The sequence below is a fragment of the Haplochromis burtoni genome, unplaced genomic scaffold (genome assembly GCF_018398535.1).
Source record: "Haplochromis burtoni strain Fernald_Lab_line unplaced genomic scaffold, NCSU_Asbu1 Contig_531, whole genome shotgun sequence".
NCBI classification, from domain to species: domain Eukaryota; kingdom Metazoa; phylum Chordata; class Actinopteri; order Cichliformes; family Cichlidae; genus Haplochromis; species Haplochromis burtoni.
Window position 1 is genome coordinate 105,172 of NW_024582892.1, and position 16,900 is coordinate 122,071.

At 40.6% G+C, this 16,900-nt stretch overlaps 2 protein-coding genes across 2 annotated transcripts; both read right to left on the reverse strand.

Moving 5' to 3' along the window:
• Positions 1 to 164: 164 nt before the first annotated feature.
• LOC102293558 (cytochrome c oxidase subunit NDUFA4) lies at positions 165 to 2,615 on the reverse strand. Its single transcript, XM_005947425.3, has 4 exons — positions 2,412 to 2,615; positions 745 to 833; positions 578 to 638; positions 165 to 428 (listed from the first exon to the last, which is right to left on the reverse strand). The coding sequence occupies exons 1-4, from the start codon at positions 2,460 to 2,462 to the stop codon at positions 372 to 374; spliced, it is 258 nt and encodes an 85-aa protein (XP_005947487.1). The 5' UTR covers positions 2,463 to 2,615; the 3' UTR covers positions 165 to 371.
• A 2,950-nt stretch (positions 2,616 to 5,565) lies between these two features.
• LOC102293841 (protein FAM117A) lies at positions 5,566 to 16,628 on the reverse strand. The gene is made up of 8 exons (XM_005947426.3): positions 15,889 to 16,628; positions 14,911 to 15,056; positions 12,973 to 13,068; positions 12,505 to 12,621; positions 11,685 to 11,813; positions 11,300 to 11,486; positions 9,268 to 9,427; positions 5,566 to 8,357 (listed from the first exon to the last, which is right to left on the reverse strand). The coding sequence occupies exons 1-8, from the start codon at positions 16,205 to 16,207 to the stop codon at positions 8,069 to 8,071; spliced, it is 1,443 nt and encodes a 480-aa protein (XP_005947488.1). The 5' UTR covers positions 16,208 to 16,628; the 3' UTR covers positions 5,566 to 8,068.
• Between the last annotated feature and the right edge of the window lie 272 nt (positions 16,629 to 16,900).

Consider the following 16,900-nt stretch of genomic DNA (forward strand, 5'->3'; position numbering starts at 1 on the left):
TATATAAACAAACATCAGGTGGCACTTGTTCTCATTGTCTCAAATTCTAATATAGTTTCTTTGTAAACCACTAAAAGAGCACATTCTTGTTTCTCACATTTTCTGATGTGTTGTAATCTTTCCCCTCAGCTCTTGCCTGTAATAAGCATGCAAGGGAGGCGTTAAAGATTTAAATAGTCTTTAATAATTTATGGCAGCAAACTGATAATTATATTCAACAATCAGTAAAACAGGTGGTTGTCTGTTTTATTCATAGTCATTTATAGGTGAATGATCCCTTTGCCCAGCACACTGGAAATAAACTTTCATTTGCTGTCATAGGTTGTTTGATTTTTAAAAACAATAGTGCAAAGGCTCCTCGTACGGATGGCTTAGAAGTCTGGCCTGTCCTTCTTCAGTTTGGAGTAATCCATGTTTACTGCAAGAAGCTGGACACACATAAAAACAAATATGCATTATCATATGACTGCTGAGATATGGACTTTGACGCAAGATAACAGAAAATTATGGCCTGTCCTTTGTAGAAACATGCCTGCTCTATAACTTGACCTAAAGGATTAAGAAAAACGGCTCGTACTTTGTACTGCTGATTGGGCTGCATTTGGTTCCAGGGTTCAGGGTTGTTCTTGTGATCCCATCTGAAGACAAGAGGAAAAGCCGTGATCGAAACAACACATCCCCGAGTAACCGAGGAAAGTGAAAACGCCCGGTTTTCTATAAGTTTAAATCGTCTCAGATACTTACGACACGTCTGGGTTTTTCAGAGCCGCCCTGGTCAGGGCCAACACACTCATGGTTGCCCCTCCACTTATGAAGATGAACAGGGGGATCAGCTTTGGAGAAAGGGCATCAATCAGTCAATAAAGCTATTGCTTTATCAATGCCAGTGGAGCAAAACCAGAAGAGAACAATATACAGAGTTTTAAAAATGTTAGGCACATTTTCCTTCTTGAGTTTAGGATGGAGGAGGAGAAGTTGCTATAAATCTGTGTAAATCTGTTGCTCTCTGACTGGAAGTGGTAGTCCTAGATTAGGTTACCAGATGTCAGAAACTAAAACTGCAGACATAAAAGATGGGAACAGACAAGACGGACTGCTTTCCTCTGCAGCTGCAGATCTTGCAGGACTTCCAGTGTGGAGCCTTAAAGAGTATGTTTCTATGTTTGATCTATAAAACGTTGATATATCTTTGTTATCTGCGTCCTTTTAGATCTTATTCAGCATTTCATCTGTTACAAACCACGTGTAGGAGTCCAGTTTTTCCTACTGTGCATTACCAAGACATAATGTGTCTTATTAAGTTTTAAGATAAGGGCAAATAGTTGTTGTCCCTGCTTATATCACCACACTTTGACCCCGTGGCCAGTTGCATGTGTCTAACAGCTATTAATAATACCAGGGCCACTTTCTCACCTGGCTGCTGTGGGTAAAAATGTGCAGTTGTCCTCAAAAAGCCTTGCTGAGGCAGTGCTACTTATATAGTAACAGTCTATGATGTATAAAATGCACAGAATTTCCATGTTGGTATTGTTATCTCATGACATAAGAGGATTGTTTAAACAATGAAGAGTTTTCACCAGCAGGGAGCAACAGGCTGCTCAGTCACAGAGCAGGAGGGGGACAAAGCATTTCCATCCAGAGGTCTATTAATATGGAGGCTGCCACAAACCAAACCCTTTCACACCGTCGTCCTTGGAGAAAGAAACCCTCACATGCTTTTATCTGGCCTTCACTCAAGCTAATATGGAAACTACTCCACCGCTATACGTGCTGCCACCACAAACCCTTTCGCATGGCTACAGACGCACGGTGACGTGAAACAAGCGACCCCCCCCTGCGCGCGCACACACACAGATTTGAACCTTTAGATTATCATCATTATAACATTTCAGTAACAACAGTATCAGTGTATCACGCTCAGTAGGAGCAGGTGATGCGGTTGTCTGATTCTGCGGATGCCAGAGCGCAAAAACGAACTCTGTCATGAGGAGGTTGCGGGTGAAAAACCCAAGAAAAGCTTTCACGGGATTACACGAATACAGTGATTAAAACAATAAGAATGTAGTGACGTGAAAATGTTCTACCAATGTTTCTAACCGAAACCTGTGAGTCTGTCGAGGAATTTGAGATTTCCGCACTCAGAGCTGTATATGAAATTATTTTTGCTTTTATAAATAGTAAAATACTCTACGAATGCGTACTTTAGGGTGTCAGTGTGTGGATAAGTCACAAAAACTGTTTTCCTGAGCCTTTACAGCTGATCCCACATCAGGTAATTAAGGAGAGATCTTGGGGGAAACGGGAGCGCGCGCAGCTTCAAGCTTCTGATAGGCACGTTTCAATGTCACCGTCTCCTTGGTTACAGGCTGGTAATAACGACCGTAAAAATAAAACGAGTGGCTGAGACTTACAGCTGGGTGGCTCTTAACCTGCTTGGCGACGACCCAAAAGAATGAAGACATGGTGGACAGTCCTCCCGCTGACCGGCTCCGTTAACGTGAATATCTGCGGGCTGAAGGCGCGCCTCTCCGGAGGATCTCCTGCAGTTTCCTGCACGCCTGAACGTACAATTGAACTGCACCCCACCTCCACGCGCTACTGTCAGCCAATCCCACAATGCAACGACAGCAGCTGTGCGAACCCCCTACCTGGGCTCATATCTCTGAGCGCTACGGGGGGTAGATATAGATATATATCTATATAGATATATAGATATATATCTATAATATATATGCATACGTATATAATATATATATCTATATATATATATATATATATATATATCTATATATATATATATATATATATATATATATATATATATATAGTATATATCTATATCTATATCTATATATCTATATCTATATCTATATCTATATATATCTATATATATACTATATATATATCTATATCTATATCTATATATATCTATATCTAATATATATTGCATATATACATATATATCTATCTATATATATATATCTATATCTATATAGATATATATCTATATATATATAGTATAGTATATATATATATATATAGATATATATATATATAGATATATATATATATATATATATATATATAGATATATATATATAGATATAAATAGATATATATATATAGATATATAAATATATAGATATATGATGACTAAAGATTCTGTCATGGTTGGCTGTGTGGCAGGCAAGCAGAAGTGGTGGACCCAAAATTGCAGGACTCTTGGAGATGGGAATAAACTGAAAACGCAGCTTTATTGCTGGAGGAATGATTCACGAAATAAAACTTACAAAAACAAAACTCTAAACCGAGGTGCTGGAGGACAGGACATTACAAACACACAGCAAGTTGAGGGTACGACGCGACACTGACACAGAGAAACACAGGGCTTAAATACACAGATGGCAGTAATCAAGGGATGAGAGACAGGAGGGGAACACACCTGGGAGAAATCACAGCTGACGAGACAGGGGAAACGTAACTGAGCACACTCACATACGACACAGACCTTCACAATAAAACAGGAAACTCAGACACATGGAACCAGACAAGACATTGAACTAAACAGACAGATTCACAAACAGACGGGGTGACACCATAGACAGGCAGATACAGACGCAGACTCAGAGGCAGACCGAATATAACACGTAGAACTCAAACAATAATAATAATAATCATGATAATAAATTGGAAAATGATAATAATAAACTTAAAGCGCTGGGTCACCGACCCAGGACCATGACAGTATCAGCACGTGATGTTGTTTTATCTAGCTGCGATGGGATTTGGAAGTGTTTACAGTTTGTCTGAGGTTATCTGGTTCAGGTTAGATTTACAGTTACATTAAACATCCTTAAAAAGTTTAAATAAAAAGGTCACAAACTGCTCAGAATGGTTTCACTTTCAGTTCTGTGACAGATGCAGAGCAAAGCTCATGAAAAGATCGGTTTACAAAGTGTATATTTTCAGTGACTTCTTCAGGCACACCTGTTCAATTGTTTACTAACCAAATATGTAATGAGGAAATTACATGACAGCAACTCGGTGCATGTAGACATTCAGATACAGTGCTCAGCATAAATGAGTACACTCCCTTCAAAAAGCACAAATTAAATCAGTAGCTCAATGAACAAAAGAACAATTTCCAAAATTTTCACACGGCTGAGTTTTATTGAACACTTGTTTAACTCCATAACATGAAATTAAGGTTAATAATATAACTTAGATCACAAAATCTTCAGTTTTACTAAAATTGGATGAAGCAAAAATGAATACACCCCGCAACACAAACTACTACATCTAGTATTTTGTATGACCACCGTGATTTTCAAGGACAGCATCAAGTCACGGAATGAACAAGTTGCGACATATTGCAACATTATCTTTTTCCATTCTTCAAGAATAACCTCTTTTAGAGCCTGGATGCTGGATGGAGAGTGATGCTCAATTTGCCGCTTCAGAATTCCCCACAGGTGTTCAATTGGGTTCAGATCAGGAGAAATACTTGGCCATTCAATCATCTTCACCCTGTCCTTCCTCAGAAATGCAGCAGTAGCTTTAGATGTGTGTTTTGGATCATTGTCGTGTTGGAAAAGTGGATGACGACCAAGTGCACGGAGTGATGGCAGCATCTTCTTCTTCAGAATAGAGCAGTACATTGTTGAGTTCATGATACCATCAATGAAATGCAGCTCCCCAACACCAGCAGCACTCATGCAGCCCCACATAAGGACACTGCCACCACCATGTTTCACTGTAGGCACCATGCATTTGTCTTTGAAATCCTCACGTTTATGACACCATACAGTTTTGAAACCATTAGTTCCAAAAACAGTGATCTTTGTCTCATCACTCCAGAGTATAGAGTCCCAGTAGTCTTCATCTTTTTCAGCATGGGCCCTAGCAAATTCTAGGCGTGCTTTTTTGTGCATGGGCTTTAGGAGAGGCTTCCTTCATGGACGATACCTATGCATGCCATTCCTCTGCAGTGTATGCCGTATGGTGTCACGGGAAACAGTCACTCCAGTTTGGCTTTCTACTGCTTTAGCTAACTGCAGTGAACTTGCATGGTGATTTCTTCAACCCTTCCTTCTCATCAGGAGACGCTCCCATTGAGATGTTAACTTCTGTGGACGGCCTGGATGTCTAAGATAGTTGCGCTTCAATCTTTGTTACATTTTATGATCACTTTTGCTACAGTATTTTGACTGCTATGTAAAGCTTTGCTGATCTTGTAGCCCTCACCTTTTTTGTGTAAAGAAATTGTTTCCTTTCTCAGATTTTGTGACATTTCTCTTCCATGTGGAGCCATTGCTGGCAGTATGAAACGGGAAGGGCTTTTCTTTGTTAAGTAATGCCCTTTTATGGTCACCTGTCTGCTGGACACCTCGTAAATGAATCATTAGACTCACCTTTGGTTGAATACCTGGTAATTCGAATTTTGTAGTCTTAAGTGTGGCTTTTCTCCTTAGACTAATTGGGGTGTACTCATTTTTGCAACATGGGCTTGAATGAGTCTGCACACACAAAAAAAATAAAAATAAAAAAAAGGATTTTCCTAACAAATTAACAAATCTTGTTTGCAATCAATGACCCACATTTGTGGGAGTATTTTTGCATTATAGTATCTCATAGAAAATGTTGATTCTGAAAGGAAACTAAAGGTTTTCTGACAAATGTAAAGGGGTGCACTCATTTATGCTGAGCACTGTATCTTGAGACAATGAACCAAACTGCTGAAACTTTAATGTTTGTGCCACCAATAATCAGCTTTCTGGAAAAAAAACAAAAAAAAACAAAAAAAACTGAGAAGCATTGTGGTGAGTCAAAGGTAACGACTGAAGAAATCAATGTGACTCAAGACAAGAGGAAATTACACGTCTTAGTCAGGCAGTTCTCAATTCCCCTGCCCCAGAAAATAGTGAAGATTCCAGTGTATGGTGACATAATGACACACGGTACCATTATAAGATTTTCTAGTGTTTTCTTTTACCCAATTTAGAAACAAATATTCCAGTATGACTAGATGAATGCACAAGGTTTGAAAGTAGCTTCTTAATTGTAGGAGAAATGAAAACTTGGCAGTATACGCACGGGACTTCACACCAATAGGTCTGCTCTTTAACACCATGGCTGCATAGATTGTGTGGTGAATTCAAAGCAAAGCACTAAGAGCTAAAATGCTAAAATGAATGTAATAAACACAGAAGACATGCTAGCATCATGTATTTATGTAGACAAAACACAGAACCTGAGATAACATTCCCAGTATCCACAACCGGGGAAAGAAAAAAAAAAAATCTTTGATTATTTGGAATAAGAATATTTCAGTCCATCAGCATTTCAAGATGCTAAAACTAGGAGATGTTAGTCAAAAGATCAAAATAGTCAACTTTCAGTTCACATGCAAACAGAACTATCAGAGGCTAAATTATGGAGGAAACCTCTCCTCTGTAACACCCTCTGCTGGAAGTGCATAAAAATCCACCCGATACATGTGACATTTGCCTGACAGAACAAAACTAAAAATGACAAGGGTCTTTTTTTTTCCTTTTTAGCTTATGTAGCAGGTATTTGGGGAAAAAGGGTAAAAAACAGACATCACTACACATACATATACAACCAAGTACAAAAGTGAGCATAAAAATAAGAATTGCGACTCAAAAGTAGTAGTTCAACTTGTGCAAACATGTCTGCGAGAAAATAAAACTATATGATCGTTAACTTGTCAGCTTGGCAGAACAAAATGATCAGGGAAACTGAGGACGACAAGTCTATACCACTAAAACTGGTTAGGTAGTCAACTAGGCAGTGAAACCTCAAAACTAAAACGTACCATCAGGCACAGATCTAGAACGTCAATAAACAACATGCAACCCTTTTTGCAAGTAAACAAGACATTTTAAAAAAGAAAGTACTACTCGTAAAGCAAGAATGCATGTGATGAAGCCATTAGGTGCTGACGCTACCTGAACTTCTACATCTACAAAATTCCCTTTACAACAACCAAAATGTCATTTCATGTTGTCCTTTAAATCAGGTAAAAACAAAGTACCCACTGATTTGTCACGCTTCGTACACTAGTGACTGGTGCAAGGAAATAAGTGAACAGCAGATAAATATCTTTGATAAGATGAAAAAAAATAATTAAACAGATGCAGTTTAAAAATAAGGAACAGTATCAACAAAGTTACTGTTGTGGCGTCTTTGAGAAAATAACTGTGCAGGAAGTGAGCAGTCAGTCAAACAAATCAAGTGAAAGTTTACAGAAAAATAAGTGAGCAGTGCTGCTGTAAGACAGCACAGTGTCTCAATTATTTTTGGCTAAGACAAATGTAAATATCTTTGGGTAATAACAGAACTAAATTTGTTTAGTTTAGAAGTGTTGCAATTAAGGAAACTCGGAGCACTCTCCTTTGCATTGTGACTCATTTTCTCAATAACCTTCAACATCAAGCCCTTTTCAGACATCCAGTGGTTTCCTTTAATCTCGCTGCATCTGAAAGTCTCAGATTTGCTAACATTTATCCATCACTTTCCACATGACGAGTGAATACCTGATTACAATGGCTCGCATGCATTTATTTTTTTTGCTGATCAGCTCACTACGGAGCATCCTAGATAACAACAAGCAGCACATAAACAGCACTTTATCTGTTACTAGTTTGTATAAACACTCAATTATTCCTCCCATAAGCATTTTTTGCCATGCCTAATTCAAAAGCAGCTCTCTGCAGCAGTGTTGTGTTGTAGGGGAAGCTCCAGCAGCACAAACAGATGACCCATTTGTGGTTGTGCAAGATTTAAGCCTTTAAAACTATGATTGCTCTCAACTAGAGTTGATGCTGGAAATATAAATTCAAGTCTTTTGCAGGGGTGCACAAGTCTCAATGAAGCTCTAATGAACATTAGTGATGCCATCGCATGGCTGAAAAGGGCAACAATGTTATTTGTTTGTACCTGTGTGGCAAAAGAATGAGCTAAGATTTAAAAAAGAAAAGAAAAAGAAATCTAGACATCTGTCCCAGACCACTCTGTTCATTTCCAAATAAACGACCTGGAGCCGTTTTTATAAAGCTAGCCCCTCTCCAGAACTTTCTCCCATCACAGTGGTGGCTGCAGGAGGATCTGGACGAACAGCCCAGGTGTTAGAGGAGACCATCTGACAGGAGCTTGTTCCCTGGTTCAAGCAGTTGCTTGCTGGAGAGCCAAAGCTTCTGAAAAACATGTCCATGGAGGGGAGCAGGGGCTTAGGGAGGCTGACTGGGCAAAAGGCTGAACCCCCATAGGGGGTGAAGTTTACCTTGTTGGGGTCGGGGCAGGAGGAGATGAGGGCCATCGTGGGTTTCTGTGGAGAGCTAAAGAAGAAAAGGAGAAGAAAAACTTATGTCCATAAAAGTGATGCAAAAAGTTTGGTTACATTCAGTGCACACAGTCAGATTTCTTTCATATAGTTCAGCAGCATTTCTTTATCATGTGGAAAAATTGAGACATGTTGACTCTGCACTTCTTTTTTTAATGTTAAGATATCTCTGGGATTAAATGTGGTTAAACTTCTTTTCACTGACAGAAAGGGAAGTTTCACTGGTCCAGCAAACTTAAGATCAGAGTGACTTTTATGCAGCTCACAATGTAAAATGAGTTTGACATCCCTGATCTTTGTAGTCGCTGCTTGTGCTTACATGTCAACATGCACGAGGCTTTACTCAAGCCAAAATTTTCCCCTAGAAGTCACGGACCCACCAGAAAAGAAAAACTAAAATACCAGGCAACAGAGTTTTGTAATTGTTGATTCCTTTTAATGAGTAACGACTAGTAATTTCACACTGTAAGATTCAGACCAAGTTAAAAACAAGGAGGACTTCGAATGCTTTAGTGCTGACAACATGAAGTGTTGCAACATCATCAACTTGTCGGTTTGGCAGAACAAAACTCCCAAGCTGAACAAACAAACTGCTTTGAGGGGGTCTGTTCGTACATCTACAGTTAATGCCACTAACTCACTCTAACAGAGTACAAGGTAAACTGACTCAACTAAAAACTATGACGTCATGCAGGAAATCACATTCAACTTTGGGTAAAGACACTGAATTAGTTTGTTTTTCTAGTGTTTATTTTTTTAAATGTGACCACCAGAGGGCATCTACATGCTGACCGTGTTAAATGACAGGGAGTATACAGTATTTGTCTAATTATATTTCATTATCCAGAGGTGATTCATCTGTCTCCCTCTAGCATGCAAACAAAGCAAAATGAATAAAAACCTACCTGATCTCCTCCCACACTCTCACCCTTTCACAGCCCTCTGGAGGTTTTCTCTGGAAGCAGCAGCTTTTGTTGGGCCCGGGAGATGAGGCGTTCAGGAGAGGAGAAAGGTCAGCCTCATTCTGGGAGGGGAACGGAGACAGAAGCCCACTGTCTGTTGAGCCTGAAAATAGGAGAGAAAACATATTTGTGAGAATGATATATCTATCGATCTAGACACACACACACACACACACACACACGATTTGAATGTTCTGAGGGGCAGAAACTGTTTACTCACTTCTTATCAACCTCACCCCCTTAACATTGTCTTGTCATTTTCTCTCAAACTGTCTTCAGCTTGGTTTCTGGCTATGACTGATCGACATTATGAAGTTTTCAGCTAGAGCCCATCCTTTCCAAGCCTAGATACACTGTGTTATGTCTGAAGTCCTTTCTGGACTCAAAGGCTTGTGCAGACAATGTGGTGATGATCATCAAGTAATAATTTGCTGGCACGCAGTACATTACAAACACAGGATTTTGGGGGGGATGGGACAGACTCCCTAACAATCACTTAGGCATTTATTGATAGGGTTTCACTTCACCCATGTTCCCCAAATTGAGATTCAATTTGAAGAATAAACAAAGGACTGAAAAGAAATTAAAACCTTAATAGCAGTTTGCATTCTTTTGACATTTAGAAATCAATTTATAAATTTCCTGATGCACAACTAAAGGAAGTCAAATTTCAAGGTCTCAGCTAGAGATGCCACCTAATTCATATGTTCCTTGCCAAGTCCATGATCAATGTCAGAAAGAACCTATAAAGAAATTATAAGTGAGAGGGAAACTGTTACTATAAACTAAGACAACTACAACTCTTTAGTCCATCAAGCCAACACCAAAAAAAACAATAACTTCCATGGTGAATATAAAGAACACATGTCATGCCATATTTGCATTTTGCAGACATATTTTTGGCAGAGCTGAATTGCGTTACTGAAACCACCACAAAGTTATACATCAGTGCTGCAATTTTATGTCTACATGCGTCTGCTAGAAATACACTTACCAGACACTTTTTAAAAACACACAGTTTAACTGCTCATCAATGCAGTTATCTAATCAGCAAATCTCAAGGCAGCAGCTCAGTGGATTTAGGCAAGATGACCTGCTGACGTTCAAACAGCTGAATGAGAAACAAAGTTGAGTTTAAGTGACTTTAATGTGGCAGGGTTGTTCTAGCTGGACGGGTTGGTCTGAGTAATTTGAAAACTGCTCATTTATTGAAATTTCCTACAGAACCATCTGTAGAGTTTACAAAGAAGGGTCTGAAAATGAGAGAATGAAACAACCAGTGATTAGAGGTTCTCTGGGGTAAAACACCTCAATATCAGGAGAACGGTCAAGACTGGTTTGAGAACATAGCAAGGCAAAAGTAACTCAAGCAACCAAAGTATGCAGAAGAACATTTCTGAATGCACAACATGTTAGAGTGGAGCTACAACAGCAGAAGGCCACACCGGGTGCCACTCCTGGCAGCTAAGAACAGTAAAACTGAGGCTACACCTCACACAGCCTCACCAGAAATGGACAATAAATGATTTTTTTTTTTTTTTTTAAAACCCAACAAAACCTTGCCAGGTTTGAAGAGTCTCAATTCAGATGGCAGGGTGTGTATCCATTGCATGTATGATGTAACAACATGCCGGTTGGTGTAGGGGGAATATTTCTGTGGCACACTTTGGATCCCTTGGTATCAACTGAGCATTGTTTAAATACCACAGACTACCCAAGTACTGCTCATGACCATTTTCAGCTCTTAAATACCAGTGTACCATCCCCTGATGCGTTTAACACGTCACGTCAATGTGGACCGAAATGTGAGGAATGTTTCCAGCACCTCACTGAATTTATGCCATGAACAATTAAGGTAATTAATACCTAATACCTACCTAATACCTAATAAAGTGGTCAGCAAATCAATACTTTCACGTTTGTTCTCACCATTATAAAAGTCTAAATTCTTATCTAAAATGTCTGACAAACTAACCTTGGTGCAGGTCTGGAGGAGCATCCGAGTTGGGCTGAGAGGTGCAGATGTAGTTGGGAGAGGAGCAGGGTGAGGAGGAGGTGGAGGATGACGATGGCGGGGGCGTGGTGGGGGGGTCGCTCTGAGATCCACTGCTGCAGCTCTGCAGAGGCACCGGAGCCCGATGACCATCTGGAACCTCGAGCAGCTGTCGAGACAGGAAACTGCACGTTTTAGAACGTTTAATTAAACGAAAATCAGCCAACGCAGAAGTTTTACTTCAGCAGAAAACTACATGTGCCACCTCTGAAACCCGCCTTTCTTTGCAAATAAAACAATGCCTAAACATCTTCACATGTCCATGTTGTGTAAACAAGCATGTGTGGGCTCTGTAGGTGATAATTACCCTCTGTAATGGATGTAGTGACTGGCTGATGAACATGCCTTCCAGCTCCTGGTTGAGGCCCTCCACGCTGCAGCGCAGGGGAGGGACCAGTGTAGACAGGGGAGCAGGGGGGATGGGAATAGGCTGAGTCTGAGCACATAAACAAGTGAACACAATTTTATTGCACTACACCTAAGAGCCAAACACCAGGACGTTTTTTTTTTTTTTTTTTTTTTTTTTTTTTAAAAGCTAAAAATTCTTTTATTTCCATATTTTCCAAAAACATCAGGCTAAATGTACTTTTTTTTTTTTTTAATTGTTACCATTAAAAATACAACAACAAAAAAGCAACAAAGAAAACTGAAACTTTCTTACTTTTTGAGAGCACACAGGCATTCAAAAAGTCATTTGCTTCAGACATCTCAAAAATCCAGCAAGCTCAATGCTGATAATCAAACTAACAAGTGTTTTCATAAACTGCATGGGGCTGTCTCATCACCACTTTGGTTTATTTGAGGAGAGAAAAAAAAAAAATCACCACAGCCCAGTGGAGTGTGGGACCACACACCAGCTGTGCTGAAAAGCAGAACCGTGCATTACAATCTGAAAAGCAGAAGCTAGCATGATGTAGTGATCTTCCCGTTTCCTCAGTGTTTTATTTCATTCACTTCCTGCAGAGACCTGCATAGCTTAGTAATGCGCTCTTGTGAATGTAAATCAGTGACAGGTGTCCATACACGGTACAGAAGAAAAAACAAATACACCTAAATTTATTTCTAGAGACATCTGCACTAAAACCTCAACTCATTCAGTGTGCTTGTGTCTGCTGATGCTAAGGTACCTGAGCAGCTCCAAGGCTACGGCCCCCCTGAGGATAGCCCCGCTGACGGTCTTTGTCATGTGCCCCCGAGACTGCAGGTTTGCTGCACTGCTGCAGTTGTTGTTTTAGTTTAGCGATCTGAAACAAACACATGTTAATCAACCTCTACGTGCAAACACACAAAGGAAGTCCTTTAATCCCACATGTCAAACGCTTAGTATCAACAAACAAGGATTTTATTATTATGTTTTTTATGTTGGCTCAATGTTCAGTGAGATCATGAGAAGTGAGGCTTCGTTAAAAAGTATAAAAAGGGGAACGTTGCAGATGACCTCAGTCTCCTGTTGCTCAACAATGTCAATAAAAGTCAAGACTTTTTCAAGAACTTGCCCTTTTTAATTTAAAAAAAAAAAAAAAAAAAAAAAAGCATCAAGTTTAGCAAATCCAGGCATTACAAATGCATGTTGCGCAATCAAAAGTTGAACTGACCTCTCGCAGATGCTCAGCACTGCCCCATGATGCTGATCGCTTGTGGCTGCTGCTTCCTCGCCGGCTGTGGGATCTATCGGACCATGAGTCTGGGGTCTGCGGTGGGAAGAAAGCAGCCATGAGAACTGATGTTCTTCATATGCAATCACATGTCTTTAATATGCATTTTATTAAGTATTTTTAGGGTTTGGTCTAAAGCTGTCATATGATCATATATGCAAAATGAAGGGAAAGCTATAGAGCCTTGTGTACAGTTTCTTTATGTACTTAAAGCAATAATGACTCAATTAATTACAGATTGAGGCCATTTTCAAAATTTGCATTTCTTATAATACTTCGTGGTTTCTTTGCCTTCAGTGCAAGCCAGACACAATTAGAGACCATTACATATGCCATTTGTTTCCAGATGCACGTCACAAGTGTGATAAAACATCTCATGAGAAAATATTTCACACAGTATTCACAGCACAAGATAATAAATTCCAGCAACCCAGAACTGTAAAAGCAGGCAGCGCAGACATCACACAGCTTCTGCTTCTTCAGTGGTAATTCGCTGTTATTTTTGCATCATTGCACAAATCATTAGCTGCACTTAAATGGCATAGTGCAAGAGGGCGGACCAACTACGATCTGTGATACTGTGTACTTAGCTGGATGAAAACTTGCACCTCAAGCTGCAGACCTGCTTTCATGTTTTAACTGTGTACTGACACCAGGGGGCAGTGTCAGAATTATACGGAATAACTTGTTTGGGGGGGGGGGGCTACTCTTCTGGGTTCTGCTGTTACTTAGCTTAGCCCCTGCTGCGGAGTAGATCGAACTCGTAACACAGGAAGAAATGTTTTGTATTGAAGTGAAAACTGTCCACTGCAGCCACAGTTGGCTTTTTTGGTCACTGGTTAGTTTTTTTTTTTTACTCCTTCCCATCTGATAAACTTCACCGTCTGTCCCTTTCTGTCTAAGCTCACTTCTTAGGCAATTTACAGCACCTTTCCTGACAGTCTACAGGAGATTGCTTTTTTGTAGGACTGCAAGAGCGCATCTGCATCAAGTGCATACCCATAATCCTTCTCTCTGTGTAGCAAATGACCTAAAACGCAGCAGATTCTGCTTTAAGCAGCAGCCAGGGTTGCACAATGGAAGTGTGCAGCTTTGCCATCCCAAGTCCACATATGGTCTGATGTCACCTGAAGGCACCATCAAAAACATGTGGCTAGCAACGTGGAGCTCTCTTTCATGATTTTACTTCTCACATCTCCTCAGTAGAGCCAAAGCACCACACAAGCCAACAGCAATTGCATAAATCATGCTGTAATATTTCACGTTAAACAGGTCACGTTTAACATGAAATATTACAGCAACACTTCACATATTTTAATCATTGGTTTCACACTTAGTACAGATCAACGTCTCATGCTTAAAAGGCCAACGTGCAGCCACATCGCACCATCCACACCCACAGACTTGTCAAACTTGCAGACGAGCTAAAGAGCAGGAGAAACTGAAAAACAAAGACTGAGGGAGGGAGGGAGGGAGGATGTGGGCAACCAAAGTGCAGTGGCGAGTGCCTGCACGGAGCAGAGAGGATGGGTGCAGCCAAAAAGGCCTCGTCAGCTGACTTCGGGGACTGTTGTCGCGGCTGTAGTTCTCACTCTGTAATCGCTGTGCAAGCACCGGACACCCCCCTACCCCCACCCTCCCTCAACCTCAGAGCAACTTATTTCGCTACAAAAAGTGCAAGCTAATCTTGTGATGTGACCTAACCTCTATTCCCCCCCCCCCAAAAAAAACCCCAAAAACAAAACTGAGAAACATAAAAAAAAAAGAAAAAAAAAAAAGCTCTAAATTGAGGAAGCATCATTGATAAATGCCATTCCATTCATTTTTCTGACACTCATAATTCCCACACTTGAAAGCATTATTCCCTGTGGCGCTGACCTGGGTGGATTTGTCCTGGCGGGGTACACAGCTCGGGCCTTCTGGTTCTTTGGGCCAGTGTCCTTGCAGGTACGGCCCGATGATGGCGTCCAGAGACATCGTCCGCCTCATGCCCGGGCTCAGCTGGTGGGATCTGGCCTTTCTAGCTGTCAGTTTCGCAGAGATATTTTCTTATTATTTATAAAAAGCTTAAAAATAATCCACACTAATCGGTTTTTCCTCAGGAAACTTGCAGCATTGTAGTGGCAGACACTTATTTTAAACGCATTGCATCATTTTCACCTTCACATCAGAAAGCCACACATGTAATGCTACTTTTCACACACACTGGCCTTTAAATCTATTTTAAAGGTTTTAACGTACTGACAGTAAGCATCAAGAGACTTCATGTCACAGCCATCTACACATGATACAAAAAAGACAGTAGGGTCTCTTAAAAATGGACAAAAATGCTCTTTAAGACGCTAAAAATACTTAAATAGTTTTATATTTGGGGCTACCAATATCTGGATATTACCCTATAAACACCAAATAGTCAGTTTGATTGACAAGGAGAAATTATAAAATATATTTGATCATTTTTTAAATTTCAGAATTATAACTACAGATTTTGAATACTTTAATATAGAAGTAGCAAAGTTTCCCTTAAAACACACACACACACACACACACACACACACACACACACACACACACACAATAAAAACATATTTTATAGCTCGTGTTACTGATTAAGACAGTTTATATTATGCTTGGATCCGGCTACCAACTTGCCCTCTTTTACTGAGAATTTGCTATCACAAGTTTGAACATCTTATCTAAAGTCTGCAAATGCCCTACTGGGCAACTAGCAGATAAAGCTGCTCTGCAACTGCGCAGGACTGCAGAAACTCGTACCCAGCTTTCTACACCTATCGTGACACTACGTGAGGTCTTAAACTTGAAAGGACAAGGTGGAAAAAGGTGTTGAGCTCATACCTGGCTTCCCATCTATCCTGTTGGGTCTCGGTTTGCTGGCCAGCTGATATGGGACAGTTGCCTTCAGCGGCTGTGGACCCAAAGCAGCACCCCTCGTGTGTCCAGCTCCACTTCGACCGGACATCTTTACAGTGTCAAATCTGGGTCCACTTAACTCTAAATGACTGTTATTAGCTGTGGCTGTCCTGCCTGGTAGAGATGTGGGGGCGCTCTGGTGATGGTGGTGGCTGGCTAAAGTTAACCAGCTGCGGCTCTTTCTCCTCTGGTGCTGGTGATGACTACTCGAAGAAAAACCGTTAGAAAACTGAAGGCGAGTCATTCAGAGGCCATGTCCGAGCACATACCACTATAACTCGACCAGTAAAACGTCAATACGAGCTTGTGTTCTCGTCTTCGCCGCTGAGCATACTTTTTTTGGTCTCCTTGCTGCTGGCTTGTGTGGCGAGTTAGCAGCCTAGCAAGCAAAGTTTCTTTGTGAGGATGTTGAGATATTTCACCCCGTTGTCGAAGGAGGAAGCAGCTCCAGTTTCAAAAAGTCACTTTTACGTCAACTCCCACGGCTTCCGAGCCAACTTTAAAGTGTGTTTCATTACAACTTGCCGGGCTGGAGCGTGTTTGTTTTCTCTCTCCTTTTTAAAGGTGGCCGTGAAGGATGCGAGGCTGAGCACAGCTCCCTAGCCCTCTGCGTTCTTGTTTCAACGCAAACTCCAAACAGTTCCAGCACCACGCTGGTGTGGATTTAATTACGTGTGTGGGCGGACCCTGCTCCCAGATCTCACTTTCTGATTGGTCGGGAAGCCTCAGATTTCAATCCTATTTGTCAGTGCGCCATCAATCCCTCATATTTAGGCCCATAAAGTTTGGTGTCCCCGCCCCCAAATTCATATCTGAGGTTAGCTTATTTTTTAATGTTAAATTCGTGTTTTAAAAACAAATTTAAACCTTTTTAAAGGAGAAAACCGACTATTGTAGCTATACCTTGACACATGAATCAGCATACTTTAAAGCTGCT